The 16,108-nt window shown below is 30.9% G+C and overlaps 2 protein-coding genes across 2 annotated transcripts; both read left to right on the top strand.

Moving 5' to 3' along the window:
- Window positions 1–4,983: 4,983 nt before the first annotated feature.
- LOC137837705 (carboxylesterase 1) lies at window positions 4,984–6,341 on the top strand. Its single transcript, XM_068646809.1, has one exon. It carries the CDS (start codon window positions 5,193–5,195, stop codon window positions 6,261–6,263), a length of 1,071 nt encoding a protein of 356 aa, XP_068502910.1. The 5' UTR covers window positions 4,984–5,192; the 3' UTR covers window positions 6,264–6,341.
- A 2,525-nt stretch (window positions 6,342–8,866) lies between these two features.
- Window positions 8,867–12,744, top strand: CXE20 (carboxyesterase 20). Its single transcript, XM_068646808.2, has 2 exons — window positions 8,867–9,533; window positions 12,202–12,744. Exons 1-2 carry the CDS (start codon window positions 9,020–9,022, stop codon window positions 12,660–12,662), a joined length of 975 nt encoding a protein of 324 aa, XP_068502909.1. The 5' UTR covers window positions 8,867–9,019; the 3' UTR covers window positions 12,663–12,744.
- The last annotated feature ends 3,364 nt before the right edge of the window (window positions 12,745–16,108 follow it).

Here is a 16,108-nt window from a genome sequence, read left to right as displayed (position 1 = left end):
TAGTATATGCTCTCTTGAAAGTCTCAACAGGTCTTGTCCAGAAGTTAGGCTACATGAAGAAACAGGAGAAACAAGAGTTATAAACATGATTATATTTGAAGAGTTTAATTTTTAACATTCACTTAATTCATGTTGTTAAGTAATTAGAAATTTAAAGTAATTACCCAAAAACAAAGGTCGGAAAAATATACCAAAAAGTGTAAAGAAGGAAAAGGAAATGGAAACCCTAAACACTTCATATGACAGGAAAAAAACAAAATTTGTTTCTATTTTTTTTAAAACAACTCTTACACAATGATCAAATTCATTCAACTTTTACACTGTCATTTTTACTAGACTTTGAGATCCAGGATATTTGTGATTTTTTCCTCAAAGTATTATTTCCACTTTTATTATACAGTACTTTTTTGTTTTTATTTTTCTATTTAGTACCGTTTTTGACTTTTTTTTTCCTTAAATAACACTATTTCCACTTTTAAATATTTATAAAATTTTAGTAAATTTAAATATTTATAAAATTGAAATAGAAGAAAATTTAAAAAGATATCAAAATAAAGTAATAATAAAAATTAAATAATTTTTTTTGGATATTTTATAAAAAAAAAAATTAACTGAATGGTTTAAAAAATTATAAATAAAAATTAAGTTATTCATTAATGATATATATGTAATAATAAAAAACAATTAAGTGAGTAAGTTTATTAATAAATTTAATAAAAAAATGTATAAATTATAATATTAAAATAAAAATTAAGAAAAAAATTATATTTAATTGAAAAATTATGTAAATAATGTATATAAATATATGTCATAAATAATAATAAAAAATATGATTATATAATATTTTTTATAATTTCTTACAGTTTAGGGTTTATGGTTTAGGATTTAAGGTTTAAGGGTTATAGTTTATTATTTATTGTTTAGGGTTTAGGATTTAAGGATTGTGGTTTATGGTTTAGGATTTATGGGTTAGTGTTTGTGAATTAGGATTTAGGGTTTAGGTTTTACGATTTATGATTTAGGGTTTAAGATTTAGGGTTTAAGGTTTACATTAATTTTACCCATAATATATACTTACATCAAAATACCTATAAAATATTTTATTTTATTCTCTTTGTTTTGATATTTCTTCATAAATTTTTATATATTTAATTTTTAATTTTAAAAATTCAAATTTTCTTCTATTTCAATTTTATAAATATTAAATTCACTACAATTTTATAAATATTTAAAAGTGGAAATAGTACTATCTGAGAAAAAAAGTCAAAAACAATGTTAGATAAGGAAATAAAAACAAAAGGGTGCGAAATGGAGAAATAAAAGTGAAAATAGTGCTATATTTGAGGAAAATTTTCCATATTTGCTTGAAAATAACTTAGGTTTCAAATCAAGCAACTCAATAATTAAGTAACCACTAAAGATTATGAAACCGCATTGTGGGATTGTTAAGTTCTAAGACACCACTCAACTGTATTTCAAAAATTATTAGTAGAGAGGGTATTATTTCCCAAAGATTCGACAACAGGTAGGAGTCTTTGAGGCAGGCTTTGTTAAAGTTCGTGAAGTCTACACACATCCTCCATTTTTCGCTTGCTTTTTTCACCATCACTACATTCGCCAATCATTCAGGGTACTGGATTTCCTTAATTTAAAAGCTTCCCGGTCTCCTCTTTAATTGCTTGCTGTTTTTCTTCGTTATGCCTTCGTCATCTTTACATCACCGGCTTGGTGCTAATTTCTAGGATAAGACGATGACACAAGAAATCGGGGTTGATGCTAGGATTGCCAATCGTCGATCATGCAAAGGCGTCCATGTTCCTCTGAAGAACTACTTTCAACTTGCTTTCTAGTTCTTCATGCAGTGTTGCCCCCATTTTGAAAATTCTTCTATTTATCTGAACCTCTTTAATGTCTCTAGTCAATTTGGGGCATCTTTAATAGTCGACATCCACTCCTACTTGCTTTGCACATGTTGTTATCATGTAAGTCCCTCATCGACTCCAGAGGTTGTTTCCATAACACTTCTGCACAACTTTCTGGTCTACCTTCATAGTGATGACATTTAATGCGACGTGGAAACCACTACTCCTAGTTTATTTAATGACGGTCATCCCAGAAGCATTTTGTACGATGATGGGGCATTGACAACTATATACTTGATTGTTATGGTGCTCGTTGCCTCTTCGTCCGAGAAGGTCATGCGTAGTTCTACATATCCTCGTACCTCCACTTGGTCGTTGTTAAAATCGACCATACATCCATCAAAGGGTTGAAGATGGTAGGAAGGAATTTTGAGGCCATGATACATGTCCCAAAACATGACATCAGCAGAGCTTCCTTGGCCGATCAACACTCGATGTACATTACGTCCCATAGTAACCATAAAGAGTACCATGGGGTCGTCTTTGTGAGGATATACATCTTCCATATCTGCAGGGGTGAAACAAAGAGAAGGAATAACAAGGGCAATCGGGTCTGCAAAGATAATACTTACCTGGATTACCGCTTCCGGGTCGATGAAGGTGTGCCTCCGCCCGCGAATCTGTCGGCAAAGGTGTTGAGGTCTCTAAGTACAGGAATTTCGTGATTGTGCTCATGCCGCTAGTTTCCACTTCTTCGGTTGACATCCGAGCTTCGCAGGCATTTTCCCGAAAAACCCTCCTTAACTAGTTTAGCAAACTAGTATTTTAGGGTCAAGCATATTTCTGTGTCGTGGCCACGAGCCTCATGAAACTCGCACCAAGCTTATCTTCTTGCGCCTAATGTTTGGTCGGTCTTTTGTGGAACTGGAGCCTCTTCACCACATCTTCCTTATTTAACAATGATTTCAACGTTATGTTGAACTTGGGTTCACCTTGTTCTTAACTAGCGAGATGTCTCTTACTGAACTGCTCTTAGCCACGTACGGAACATACTTTCACTCAGGTCGCCTTCTAGCTGATGGTTCAGCATTCTTCGAGTTATGGGCATGTGAGTTATCCTTGTATTTTTCTTGCTTCTGCAGTTCGTTCACTCTCTTCCTCCTTATTGCTTTCTCTGCTTCGATATGAACAACGACTCTCTCTCTCGTACTTGGCTTGGTTGCGAATTAATTAGTCGCTAAAGAGACTTGTTCGAAGACCTTTGACGAATGGATCTACCATCATCTCCTCATTTGGGTTCCATAAACATACTGAGACTACACAAAAGCCATCAAGATAATCTTTACAAGGTTCCCCCTCTCTTTGTCGTACATCGAATAGATCGATGAGACGAGGGGGCTCAATTTTGTTGGCCGAAAATCGCTCTTTGAACATATTGGAGAACTCCTAGAATGATGTGATGCTATTGTCAGGGACTCCAATAAGCACTGAAGGGTTGTTCCCATGAGCGTTCCTACAAACATCTTACAACGTATAACGTCAGATCCCCCTAAGATTTTCATTTGAGCTCGGAAGCCGTTTAGATGCCCTTCAGGATCCTCCGCCCCCAAGAAAGGCGTTATTCTCAAAGTAATGAAATGGGGCGGGACCAGATCTCTTCGTACTTGTTGGTGCACGGTCCTTTGCAGTTTTTCATTCGTCCTTCGTAATTCCTCATTCATAAAGACTGTGTCCTCCATAATTTTTTAGATCGGTCCACTTTCTTTTGCAGTTTGTCTTGACTGGCTCAGGACGGTTCTCTATCAACTCAAGCTTCTTCTTACAGACAGTCTCGTTCCTCTCGAAATTCTCGTGCCTGTTTCTTGACTTCTTCATTGTCATGTTGTAATGCTAGCATCGTTTCCATAATCTATTGGAGGGTGGGCGTTTCATTCTCCCATCGGGTCTGCTGGTGGTTGTCATCTATCCTATTCGATTTATCGTTCACAAAGTGTATCTAGCGATTGGCGAGATCAGTTTTACCGGTCTTATGGTGGGCACCAAAATATTCTGACCAGGTCGGGATTTAAGCAATCTCGTCAAATACTTAATTCTCATCCTTCAACTCTCTCTTTCTATCTCTCCTTCTTCTCTCTTGTTTACACTCTTCTTTCTATCTTTCGCTCTCTGCTCCCAAAAAATGTCGTCCCTTTTTTCTTCTGTATGCACCCCCTTTATACTCTTCTCCCCTACCCTTTGGGTTTTTCAAGTTCTCGTCCAGGTTTCTCCACGTTCTTTCTCACACTACATCCTGCTCTCTCTCTCCACGCTTCCCACGAATGTTCCCCTTCTAAGGAGTGACTTCATTCTGTTTCTGACACGTTTCGTAATCGAATTTTGACAGCTCAGCATGACCTGCCAGGTTAGCATTTGAATACTAATCCTCTAGTTGATTATTGGATCGATAATTACACCGAATTAATTAAGCTACCCGAATGGCACACTTATGATTATTAATATTATTATTATTACTATTATTATTATTATTATTATTATTATTATTATTATTATTATTATTATTATTATTATTATTATTATTATTATTATTATTATTATTATTATTATTATTATTATTATTATTATTATTATCATCTTTTGGATACCTCTCTCGATCTTATCTTACAAAAAAAAACTTCTCTTCCTACTTTTTTTTCTCATTATAGAAGTTGCACTAAAGGTTTTGAATGAGGATTTTCTTACTTCCTACAAAGTACATGCCTACCTCTTTTAGTAACTCATCTTTTCTGTTAACATGTCATAATTATTAGATACCACCACATCTAACAATATCAACTTCACCTTTATCAAATCAGGTATTTTCGTCTTCATATTCATTTTCGATATTATGAGTTAAATATTTTAGAATCATGCATTAATTTCACTTTCTGAAATATTATTAGCTTTAGTTAATATATGTACCAACACGGCTATAGCGTTCTTTGCTCCACCCACAAACTATTATATCTATATATGATTTATTGAAAAAGAAACATACCAAAAAAATCTTATCCACCAACAACATGAGGCCAAGAAAACACCTCAAAGGATAAACCAAAAGGCTTCAAAGTTATCAACACGAAAGAACAAATTTTAGTTACCGTGTGTATCCCTTTTTTCTTTAACTCTTAGATTCCTAAATAATTGTGATTATTTTAAAGGTGAGATTCCTACAAATAATCTAAAATCCAAAATTGATGATAAAGATATCACACCATCATATCATTCATCAATTATTTCTTCTCCTTCTTCCCCATTCATGCTTCTTATTCCCTATAGTTTCAAAACTCAATCATGCCCCTCTTCTCTTTCTCACATTACAAATTCTTTTGGAGATCTTCAATTGCCTTTGCATTTTTCTTAACCCTTCTCTTCATTGCAAACTCACTCACTCTCCAAACCCAATCCACTTCAACCCCATGCAACAAAGACCCCTACAAGCAACTCAATCTAATCCTTAACCAAAACGGCACCGTCACACGCCCCAACAAACCCCCTGAAAGCCCGCCCGCAGCAGATCCCACTCTCCTCGTACTCTCCAAAGACCTCCCCATCAACCAATCGAAGGGCACATGGGCGCGGGTGTACCTCCCCCGCGCAGCACGGGATCACCGCTCCAAACTCCCCCTACTGGTTTTCTTCCATGGTGGAGGGTTCATTTTCCTCAGTGCAGCCTCAACGATTTTCCACGAGTTTTGCTTCAACATGGCAAACGACGTCGCTGCGGTCGTAGCGTCCGTGGAGTACCGTCTCACACCGGAACATAGACTCCCCGCGGCGTACGACGATGCCGTGGAGGCGCTGCACTGGATCAAAGCCAACCAGGATGACTGGCTGAGAAACCTCGTCGATTACTCCAACGTTTTTCTCATGGGAAGTAGTGCCGGGGGAAACATCGCCTACAACGCCGGTCTACGTGGAGCTGCGGCTGATGATGATGAGATTCGCAAGATCAAAGGGCTTATTCTGGTTCAACCGTTTTTCAGTGGGGTCCGCAGGACAGGTTCGGAGCGGAGGCTCGTGAACGAACCTCATTTGGCGCTGTGCGTTAATGACGCCATATGGGAGTTGTCGTTACCTGTTGGGGTTGACCGTGATCACGAGTATTGTAATCCGACGGTGGGGAAGGGTGGGGCTAGATTGGAAATGATCGAAAGGCTTGGATGGTGGGTACTGGTTACCGGGAGTGGCGGTGACCCACTGGTGGATCGTCAGGTGGAGCTGGTTAAGTTGATGGAAAAGAAGGGTGTGAGAGTTGTGGGGCATTTCACTCCAGGGGATTATCATGGGATTCAAGATACTGATCCATTGAAGGCAAAAGAGCTATATGGAGTAATCAAAACTTTTATTTCAGCTTTAAATTAATTATCGTTGCTCAAGAGTAAGACTAAGAATTTCTTGTGATTGCCTCATTTATATAATAAGTAAAGACAAATTTTGTCATTTCATTTTTTATATACATGTCATCTAACCTAATCAAGATCATTAATGAATATAAAGAATTTGAGTGTATAGTGTGTTTTCTAATGGGTCTAGGAGGAATTTATGGTATTGTTGAAACACAAATCTTTGTCATAGAACCTCATCCATTATCAATCGAGCCTTCTCTCTTCTACAACAAAAAAGGCAATTGAATAGCTTGTGTCTAGATAAAATAAACTAGAAATTAAATGAATGGTTTAAACATGAGTTCCTTGATCAACTTAATTCAATCTAATCATAACTCCATACATCTCAAAGTCTCTCAAACTATGCATGAACTCTAAAAAGAAAAACACTATAAAAAAATCATTAAATAACAATTAAATTTATAAAAAAATAATAACTATATTAACAAAAATAGATATTATTTTAGAGATTAAAAATTTATTAATAATTAAAATGATTTATATTATTAATAAAAAATTATAAAATGGTTTCCAATTTGTTATCTAAATTAACTACCAAGGTTTTAGTTATTAATAAGATTATAAATTAGTCTATACAAGACTAATAGAGATTAATTTAGAATGTAAAGTAGCAAGTAACTAAAATCATGGTAGTTAATGATTAGATATCAATTTAGAAACTATTTTATAAATTTTTATTAATAATAAAAACTACTTTAGATACCAATAATTTTTTTTATTTATAAAATAGTCTCTAATTTAGTTAAATAGTAACTAATTATTTTAATCTCTAAAATTATTTTTTTATTTAATTATTTTTGTTATAATGAAAGCTCACCTAGAGTAAAAGTCCCAAAATAGAACATTTATACATCATCTCTTTATAATCTTACACCCTTAGATCACCAAAAGAAGAAATAAAGTTTGAGTATGAAACTTTGATAAAAGAATAAGGAATAGAGGGAGAAGGGAGAATGATGAGAAGAAGAGGTGGTACTATTTTTTTTTTAAGAAAGGGGGAATTAAAGGTTTCTATTAGCATTCAATATATTAATTCTTAGCTCAATCTTTCCATCTTTGGCCCGTTTCTTCCTGTATCCTTACATTTTTCTTTTTGCATCCCCACAATGTTATGCATAGACCAAACTGTCCCTATTATTTTTTAAAAGCCCAAAAATACACTTGAATTGTATTTATTTTTTTGCATTCTGGATTATGGAATCGGGAAATATTTAGGATTGACACTTCTGGTAAAATTTCGGATCCATCAATCCATAATTTAAAATATGCATTTCACATTCAAAAATCCATCATTCAAAAAAAGCATTCAAGATCCATCAATCCATAATAGAAATATGCATTTTGGATTCATAAATCCATAATTAAAAAAAAAAAAAAAATTCCAGATCCACCAATCCGTAACAGAATTAGGCTTCCGGATTCAGCAATCCGAAAATCAATAATTTATACAAAATTTGCTTCCAGAACATCCCTCATCCGAAAAAAAAAATGATTCAATTGATGAATCCGTAACACACTCCCAGATCCTGATTTTCCAGTAACCACGGTGCCCTTTTTCAAATAAAAGGTCAAAACCAGTTTTGGGATTTAGAAAATTGTGGGGGTGCTGGAAGAAGAAGCCTCCATCTTTTTATTTGTAAAACTAAATTATTTTAGTCCATTTAGGCCTTGCTATACCTCTATAGTGATTTTCTATCCGCACCCCCTTAATATAATCACAACATCAAATACATTGCTTAAACATATATATTGAATAAATTAGGATTTAGACATAAAATAAATTTAATTATCACCTTTTAGAAATTATTTCAGAGACTTGGCTACAAAAAGTTCTTACATGCCTCACGTGGTAGGTGAAATGGGTATTATAAGAATGGATATTCGAACACTTAAGTGGTAGCGTCATAAGTAGCATGGTGAAAGAGAAATACAAACTCTTTGGTTAATGTTCCAAAATTCGACTCAAGAGTTGGTAAAATGTTGTTGCCAGTATTTCTACTAAATTTGATTAGTGATTCTGAGTATGATACTATTATAATATATTTTAAGAGTTTGAAATTTCCGCATTTTAATTAAAAAACAGTTTTAACTTTCATAAAAATAGTTAATTTTAAAATATTTAATTAGCTTTTAACTATTTTATAAATTTGAGTATTTTTATTAAGTATTAAAAATATTTTTTATTTCTATACAAGTCTTCTACCTTTTAATTTGTTTTGGAATGTTTTGATTGTTAGCTGTGTTTTCAATTTCGTCTCGTCACTCAATTCCTTAATTTCATATCCAAAAGCAAGTTCATTGAGAAACCTCCTCGATTACTCCAAAATTTTCATAAATTTAGCAGAGATAAATTAGGACATAGAATGGTGGTTGTCTTCAGTTCAGGATATAAATACCAAAATCAGTTTTAGCAAACAAATTATATAAATGTTGGAATTCCTCCTTTTCTGTGTGCAAATCTTTGAGTTATAAATTTTGTAAAATTGAGTTAGGTTTAAAGTCTACTTTATAATATAGTATCAGAGTCATTTCAAACCTAACCTATCACGAATGTTTTTGTTGAGCTTATCGTACCACCGAACAAATTAAACAATTCTGTGTAGTCGGTGCTTCCATTATCAACTTTTTAGTTCTTACACAAACTATCTGGCAGCATTATATACTGGTACGAATCATCAATGCAATAGCATAAAAAACAACAAAAGTTTCACCATGTCCAATGAAACGGTTGACCCCTACCACTACCTCCAAATCCTCCGCAACCCCGACGGCACCTTCACTCGCCTCAACGACGCCGTTCCACGCACCCCACCTTCTTCAGACCCATCTCTTCCCATTCCAGTTCTCACCAAAGACATCGTCATCAACCCACAAACCCTTACCTGGCTACGCTTATTCCTACCACGGACAGCACTATCCTCTTCCGACCCCAACAAGCTTCCTCTCATTCTTTTCTTTCACGGAAGCGGATTCGTGCTGCTCAGTGCGGCTTCCTCCATGTTCCATGATTTCTGCGTCCAAATGGCCAATTCCGCTCAGGCCGTCGTCGCCTCCATCGACTACCGCCTCGCGCCGGAGCACCGGCTTCCGGCGGCCTACGACGACGGCGTGGAAGCGCTGCGGTGGATCGGAAAGTGTGAAGATAATTGGTTGACGCAATATGCGGATTATTCAAAGTGTTATCTTATGGGGAATAGCGCTGGGGCCACTATCGCCTACCACGCAGGTCACTCACTCATTCTATATCTTAGCTATTAAATACTCATACGTTTTAATTTTTTTAGAAATTTAATTATTTTTATTGAGATTTTTGTTTGATAAAATAATCACATATTTTAGATTTTTTAATTTGATTCAGTTCCTTATTTTTTTTTCATTTAAGAGAAGTGATTGTTATTTTATTATTAATATGCGTATGAATTTGTATTTATGATAATAATTTGTATGTAAGCTTAATTTTTATGAATATAAATTTTTATAGATAATTTTTATCTGGATATCCATGAATAATAATATGTATGTAATATTAAATTATCAATAAATTTAGGTCTGCGTGTAATAATTTATATAAAATACTAAATTTACTTATGTATGTAATGATTTCTGAATTAAAAAAAATTAGTGAAATTAAAAATATCTTTAAATTTTTAATAAACTTTCAAAAACTTGTTTTAATCAATTATATTTATTTATGAGTTGAATATTCACTATTTATCATATCATCAATCTTACGACTACTATCAAATTTTGGAGAGTAGAAATAATATTTCACAAAATAATAAATTTAAGAAATAAAACAAATAATAGAAATTGAAAGATAAAATTATATTTAAGTCTTTTTAAATACTAATCTTTTCACTTTACGGTACTATATTGTTAATATTTGAGTGCCGTAATATACTTGTTAGGAAAGTGAAAGGTTATTTTTCATGAAAACGAAAAAAAAAAAATATATATATATATATATAATTTTTTTTACTTATAATATTAATATTAATATATAAAATATTGTAAAATTTTCCGTGTTCCGTGCGTTGCACGGTCAACGAACTAGTTTATTTATACAGCAAATTTTTGGTATTTTAATAAATAAAAAATTGTGTCCACGTAATTATTCCACAATGCTCTAGTCACGATCTGTGATATTTTTTTAACATTTTTTATTGATTAAAATTCGGTAGCTTTTTTATTTAATGATTCTCTTTTAAATTAAATTTAGAATTCAGTATAATTTTATATTTTGAAAATATTTCTATCAAGATCTTGCTTAACTGTGACTTCATTGTACAAAGAATTTAAAGTAGACTTTTATAAAAATTCAAATTTAGATGGCCTTGGAAATCACAATAGATGGGAGTTAATGACATTTTCAATGCATTATTTCTTTTTTCATTCCTTAAATAGACTCGTTTACGTTTCGGGTTTTAGAGTTTGACATTTATATTTGAGTATTTCATTAATAAAAAATATTTTTAAGTTTGTGTTTGAACTCACTGTGAAAGGGAGTTAGAATTTAAGGGAGTGGATGCATGAAGATTTGAGAAAAAATAGTGTGTTTTGATTGTAGTATGTTAAAATAAATTTATAAAAAAAGTCATGTGAAGGTTGTAAGAGTATTTTTTTTTTAAATATAAAATGTAAGAATTTATCATTTTTTTTAAAATAAAATAATCAAGTATTATATATTTTTGTGTAAATTTATATGAATTAAAATTATTAATAATATAATCTAATATAGTTTAATAATTATTTTTTGAAAAAAAATATGAATTACTTGACCAAAAAATAATTTACATGTAAAATTTTGAATATATATAAAAGCTATTAATTGTTATATAAAAATAAATATTTTAAATATACATAAATTTTAAAATTATAATTAGAAAATCATTTTATTTAAAATTATAATTAGAAAATCATTTTATTTAAATGTAAATAGTATTATTATAATAATTTATTTTATTTAAATGTAAATAGTATTATTATAATAATTTATTTATTATAAATAAGTATATATTTTTGTATTAAAATTTTATTTTGATTAAAATATTTATGTTAATTAAATTTATTTAATAAGGATAAATTTAAAAATAACTCTATGTTGACATGACTTTTCCTTTGTTTTTTTTCATTTTGAGTAAAGAAGATATTTGTTATTTACAGTTACATTCTTTCATTTTCTTTCTCATAAAAAATTTGAATTAAATAATTAATATTATTTTATATCTTTGTTTGTGAACAGTATATCTGTATAAGTAAACAAACCTAAAATTGTGTTATCATTTCTTTCGTAATCATTATAGTATATATGATTAAATGATAACTTGTAATTTTTTTTACATTATTAATACATTTTAACTAAATTCAAATAATGGGTTGAATCTAATTGAAGGAGCTATTTTCTTAAAATATAAAAATCAAAGTTTACATTTTGTTTATTAAAAGAAGCATTTACATTTAGTCTTTAGCATGCATGAAACAGAATTCATTTGAAAAGAAAGTAATTATAGGGGAAATGTAAACCCTAAATATTTTAAGATACATAAAAATATGAATGAAAAATAATTAAAAGATAATAATTTTAATTTCTTACAAATATTCAAGCAAGCAAGTACCATAGAAGCTTTTATAATCTAATAATTTTTTGTTTCGTTGAAGTTAGTTTTTCAGATTACTCTAAGTAATAAAGACAAAAATTTATTAGTTTTAAAAAATAAATTTTAAGCATAATTCAACTTTATACAATCACTTCATGAAGTATTATATACTGTAAGATGTTCGTATATGTATATGTCCGTATATGTATACTAGATGGGATATGCAACAATTATATTTTTTTGTGTACATTAACTTTGAAAATTTGTTTGATAAAAGTGAATTTTGTTTCCTTGCAGGTGTACGTGCAGTTGAAGAGGTGAATGATCTTGGTGCAGTGAAGATCGAAGGGTTGATATTGCGTCAACCATTCTTTGGTGGAAGGCAGAGGACAGAGTCAGAGTTAAGGCTTGAGAATAACCCACTCATTCCATTGTGTGTTACGGATTTGATGTGGGAATTGGCACTGCCATTTGGTGCTGATCGTGACCACGAATATTGCAATCCAAGGGCTGGAAATGGGGTTCAGAAATTTGACAGGATGAGGGAGCTTGGTTGGAGGGTACTGATGAGTACCAACAATGGTGACCCATTGGTGGATCGTGAGAAGGAGTTGGCACAATTGATGGAAGAAAAAGGGGTGCAAGTGGTCAAGGATTTTCAAGAAGAAGGCTTCCATGGAATTGAACTTTTTGAGCCACTCAAAGCAAACCAATTCATTTCTTTGGTTAAAGATTTCATTTACCCAATCTCTATTTAGGGCTAATTTAGTGTGTTGTTCTGTACCAAATAAAATCACTTTTAAAATATTATTAAATAAAAATTAATTTTAAAAATAAAAATAATTAGTTGTTATATGGACTAAATTTTATGTTGTTTTATAAACTAAAAAAATTATTGGTATATAAATTAGTTTCTATTATTGATAAATTGTTTCTAAATTTGTATCTAATTAGCTATCTAGGTTTTATCTACCAATTATTTAGATTCTAAAGTTAGTATCTAAAACCTTAGTAACAAATTAGATACCAATTTAAAAAATATTTATTACTAATATAAACTAATTTAGATACCAATATTTTTTTTAGTTTATGAAATAATGTATAATTTAGTCAATATAAACACTAATTATTTTTTGTCTCTATAATTCATTTCTATTTAATGATTTTCTTGTAGTGAATTGTCACCACCATCTTATATTTATAGTCATTTTAAATATGTTGTTTTTCAAACTTATATCATAAAAGAATTTAATATTACAAATGATCATAAAATAAAATTAATTTATAATTGTTCTTGCTGAGTCGAAGGTCAGAAACTTGGAGGTGATCTCCGAGATGATCTCCTTGTAACTGCAACTCCTGGATGTTAGAAAATCACAAAGAGATGAGGGGAACTTCACTTGTTGACAAAACTTCGACAATAATCAAGTTACTGAGAGGATATTATTTATCAGTGTGTTATGTATTGCCGGAATAATACTTATCTTTTCCTTTGGGGGATATTTTCTATTTATAAAGTTTTTTGGATGATCTCTTCCCTATTATTTTCTCTCATAAGAATAATATCACAAAAAAATTAAATAATAACAAAAGAATCAATTTTATGAGCTCACAAGGAATAAAAACCATCTGAATAAAATATATTCATCAACTAATATTTCGTTAGTTTTTCCATGTAACAAATATATTGTACTGGTAGAGTCCGCACGATTGAGACCATGTCTCGGACTCGATCATTACATCAACCAACACCACGAATCCAATTACGCTTAAGCAGAGTTAGTGAGACTAATCAACAATCAAGAGGTAGGTAATACACTTCTAAACATGACTCGACTCTCTAATCTGACCCAATAAGAAAGACCCATCAAAATAATATAAATAGCACTGATTCCAAGAACCAGGTACATCATTATACAGTAATAAGCATATTGAGTGTCGAATACTAAATCTAACTTGAGTGTCGAAGTGTCTTCTGCAGGTACCATCCGAGTCGGGATTACGTGTAAATCAAGGAGTGGAGCGAGCAGAGGAGAGGAAGAACTTGTGTGGAGAGGAGCATAAGTGCAAACCAACTGACCGACCAAGGAAAAAGTAGAAAAGGAGTCTCAATAGTTCTCCAGACCCCAACCCCATTCGAGAACATATACCAAGAAATCTTGATATCTTAGCAAAACTATAGGGAATAAACAATGAGTAAAAAACTCGCTACCTATCAAAATAATACCAAGTTAAAACACAACATTCATTCACTCAATTACCCTAAATCGAATTTATATTCGATCAAAATCATCTCAATCATATAATTGAGATAACTCAAAAAATACAATAATATGAGTAAAATAATTTTTATTTTACAAGTTGATTTTGTAAAATAAATTTATACTCTAGGTATCAAAATCTATCGTAAATTTTTTTACTAGATATTAGTTTCCAATCATTAAATCATTCAAAAATGTTATAAAAGAATTTTCCTTTTTATAGTAACTATTATGAATGAAATCTTCATAAAATAGATAAAAAAAATTAATTTTTTTATTATTGTTAATATTGTTATTACTATAATAATAGATGTTGAATATATTTTTTATAAAATTATTAGAATATAGAAGAAGATTGTTCCCTCTTTTTCATTGTATGAAAAATGATATTCGTTACTGCAAATAGTCTCATCTATAAGAGGCGTTTTCATTCTAAGATGGTAGAATGACAAGAGACAATAATGCATCTAATATACTATTTTAAAGGTGCTCTTCTTTCGATAAAAAAAATTATTAAAAACTATATAAATTAGAAACAGACACTAAACGTTGGATTCATTTAAAAAAAATCACTTTTTTATAAAATAAATCAAGAGTATAACTTACATGAAACAGTTTAAAATTAGCAGGCTGCTTCTTCCTGCACCTCCATACCTTCTTGTGCCACCCCATATATTTTTTATATTCAAAAAATACCCTTTATTAATATTTTGGATTGTATAATCCGAAAGTCTTTTTCTAGATTCAGAATTAGCTTCTGGATTATGTAATCCGGAAGCCTTTTGTGATTAGCTTCTAGATTACATAATCCGGAAGTCTTTTCTATACATAAAATTAGCTTTCGGATTATGTAATCCGGAAGCCTTTTTTTCAGAGGAGTGATTAGCTTCCGGATTACATAATCCGGAAGTCTTTTCTAAATATGAGATTGACTTCTGGATTCTGGATTTTATAAATCTCAAGAACACTTCCAGATTCAAAAACAGCTTCCGGATTATGTATGGAGGTGGCACAAAAAAGGAGAAAACGGTATTTTTACATTTAGTATGGGGTGGCAGAAGAAGGTATGGAGGTGTAGGAAGAAAGAGTCAAATTAGCATAAGCAAGGCCCAAATCAAATATGAACAAGGCCCAAAACAAATGTGATTAGTTACTGACAAATAGCAACAATAAGGTTTGGGCCCAATAATGAAAGTATCGTAAAAGGCAAGACCAATATGACTAACAAAGCCTAATACCTAGCAATATAAATAAGAAACCTCATAAACAACTAGATTCTGCTGGAAAAAGATTTCTTTGATACCATACACACTAAGAATATATACTTATATACTTAACATCACATTATAATAATATAATAATATTTAAAACTAAAAAATAAATTAAATATGATTAAAATATTATTTTATTAGTTTGTGAAGTAGATGTATTTTACTGTTTATGATATTAACATATCATCTGTATGACACATTTAAGATTCATCCTGAATTTGTCATCGAAAAATCTTGCAGGTATATCATCCCATCTAACAAATCAAAAGATCGTTAGTTTAAAAAGTAAAAAAAAAAATCAAACACTAAAAAAACAACAAGAAAACTACAATAATAATAGATTAATAGATTGTAATTATCTTTACAAGTCATGTAAGAATATATATATATATATATATATATATATTATTTTGGTAATTGATTAAATAACTTTGATTGCATTTGCTTTAGTATTTTACTATAAATTTATTTAAGAAAAATTTTAGTAGATGATTGTGAATATAAACAGAATTGTCAAAAATATTTTTGAGAATTAAATATCCACTAGAAGTATTTTTTATCTAAACAAGTTCTCGAGTTGTCTTCTATTTTATTAATTCTTAAATTGAAGAATAGATTTTTTTAAAAAAAAAATATAACAAACAAATATTTTGAAAATAAAACTAATTGTTT

Source organism: Phaseolus vulgaris, chromosome 4, assembly GCF_051622355.1.
Source record: "Phaseolus vulgaris cultivar YP4 chromosome 4, ASM5162235v1, whole genome shotgun sequence".
Classification (NCBI taxonomy): domain Eukaryota; kingdom Viridiplantae; phylum Streptophyta; class Magnoliopsida; order Fabales; family Fabaceae; genus Phaseolus; species Phaseolus vulgaris.
The sequence above is the reverse complement of the archived record's forward strand: the minus strand, read 5'-3'. Positions and strand labels throughout refer to the sequence as shown.

Excerpts from the sequence above, each read along its gene's own strand:
- LOC137837705 (XM_068646809.1), top strand. The coding sequence starts at position 5,193 with ATGCCCCTCTTCTCTTTCTCACATTACAAATTCTTTTGGAGATCTTCA.
- CXE20 (XM_068646808.2), top strand. The coding sequence starts at position 9,020 with ATGTCCAATGAAACGGTTGACCCCTACCACTACCTCCAAATCCTCCGC. Across the intron at positions 9,534-12,201 it reads CACTATCGCCTACCACGCAG|GTGTACGTGCAGTTGAAGAG; the intron begins GTCACTCACTCA and ends GTTTCCTTGCAG.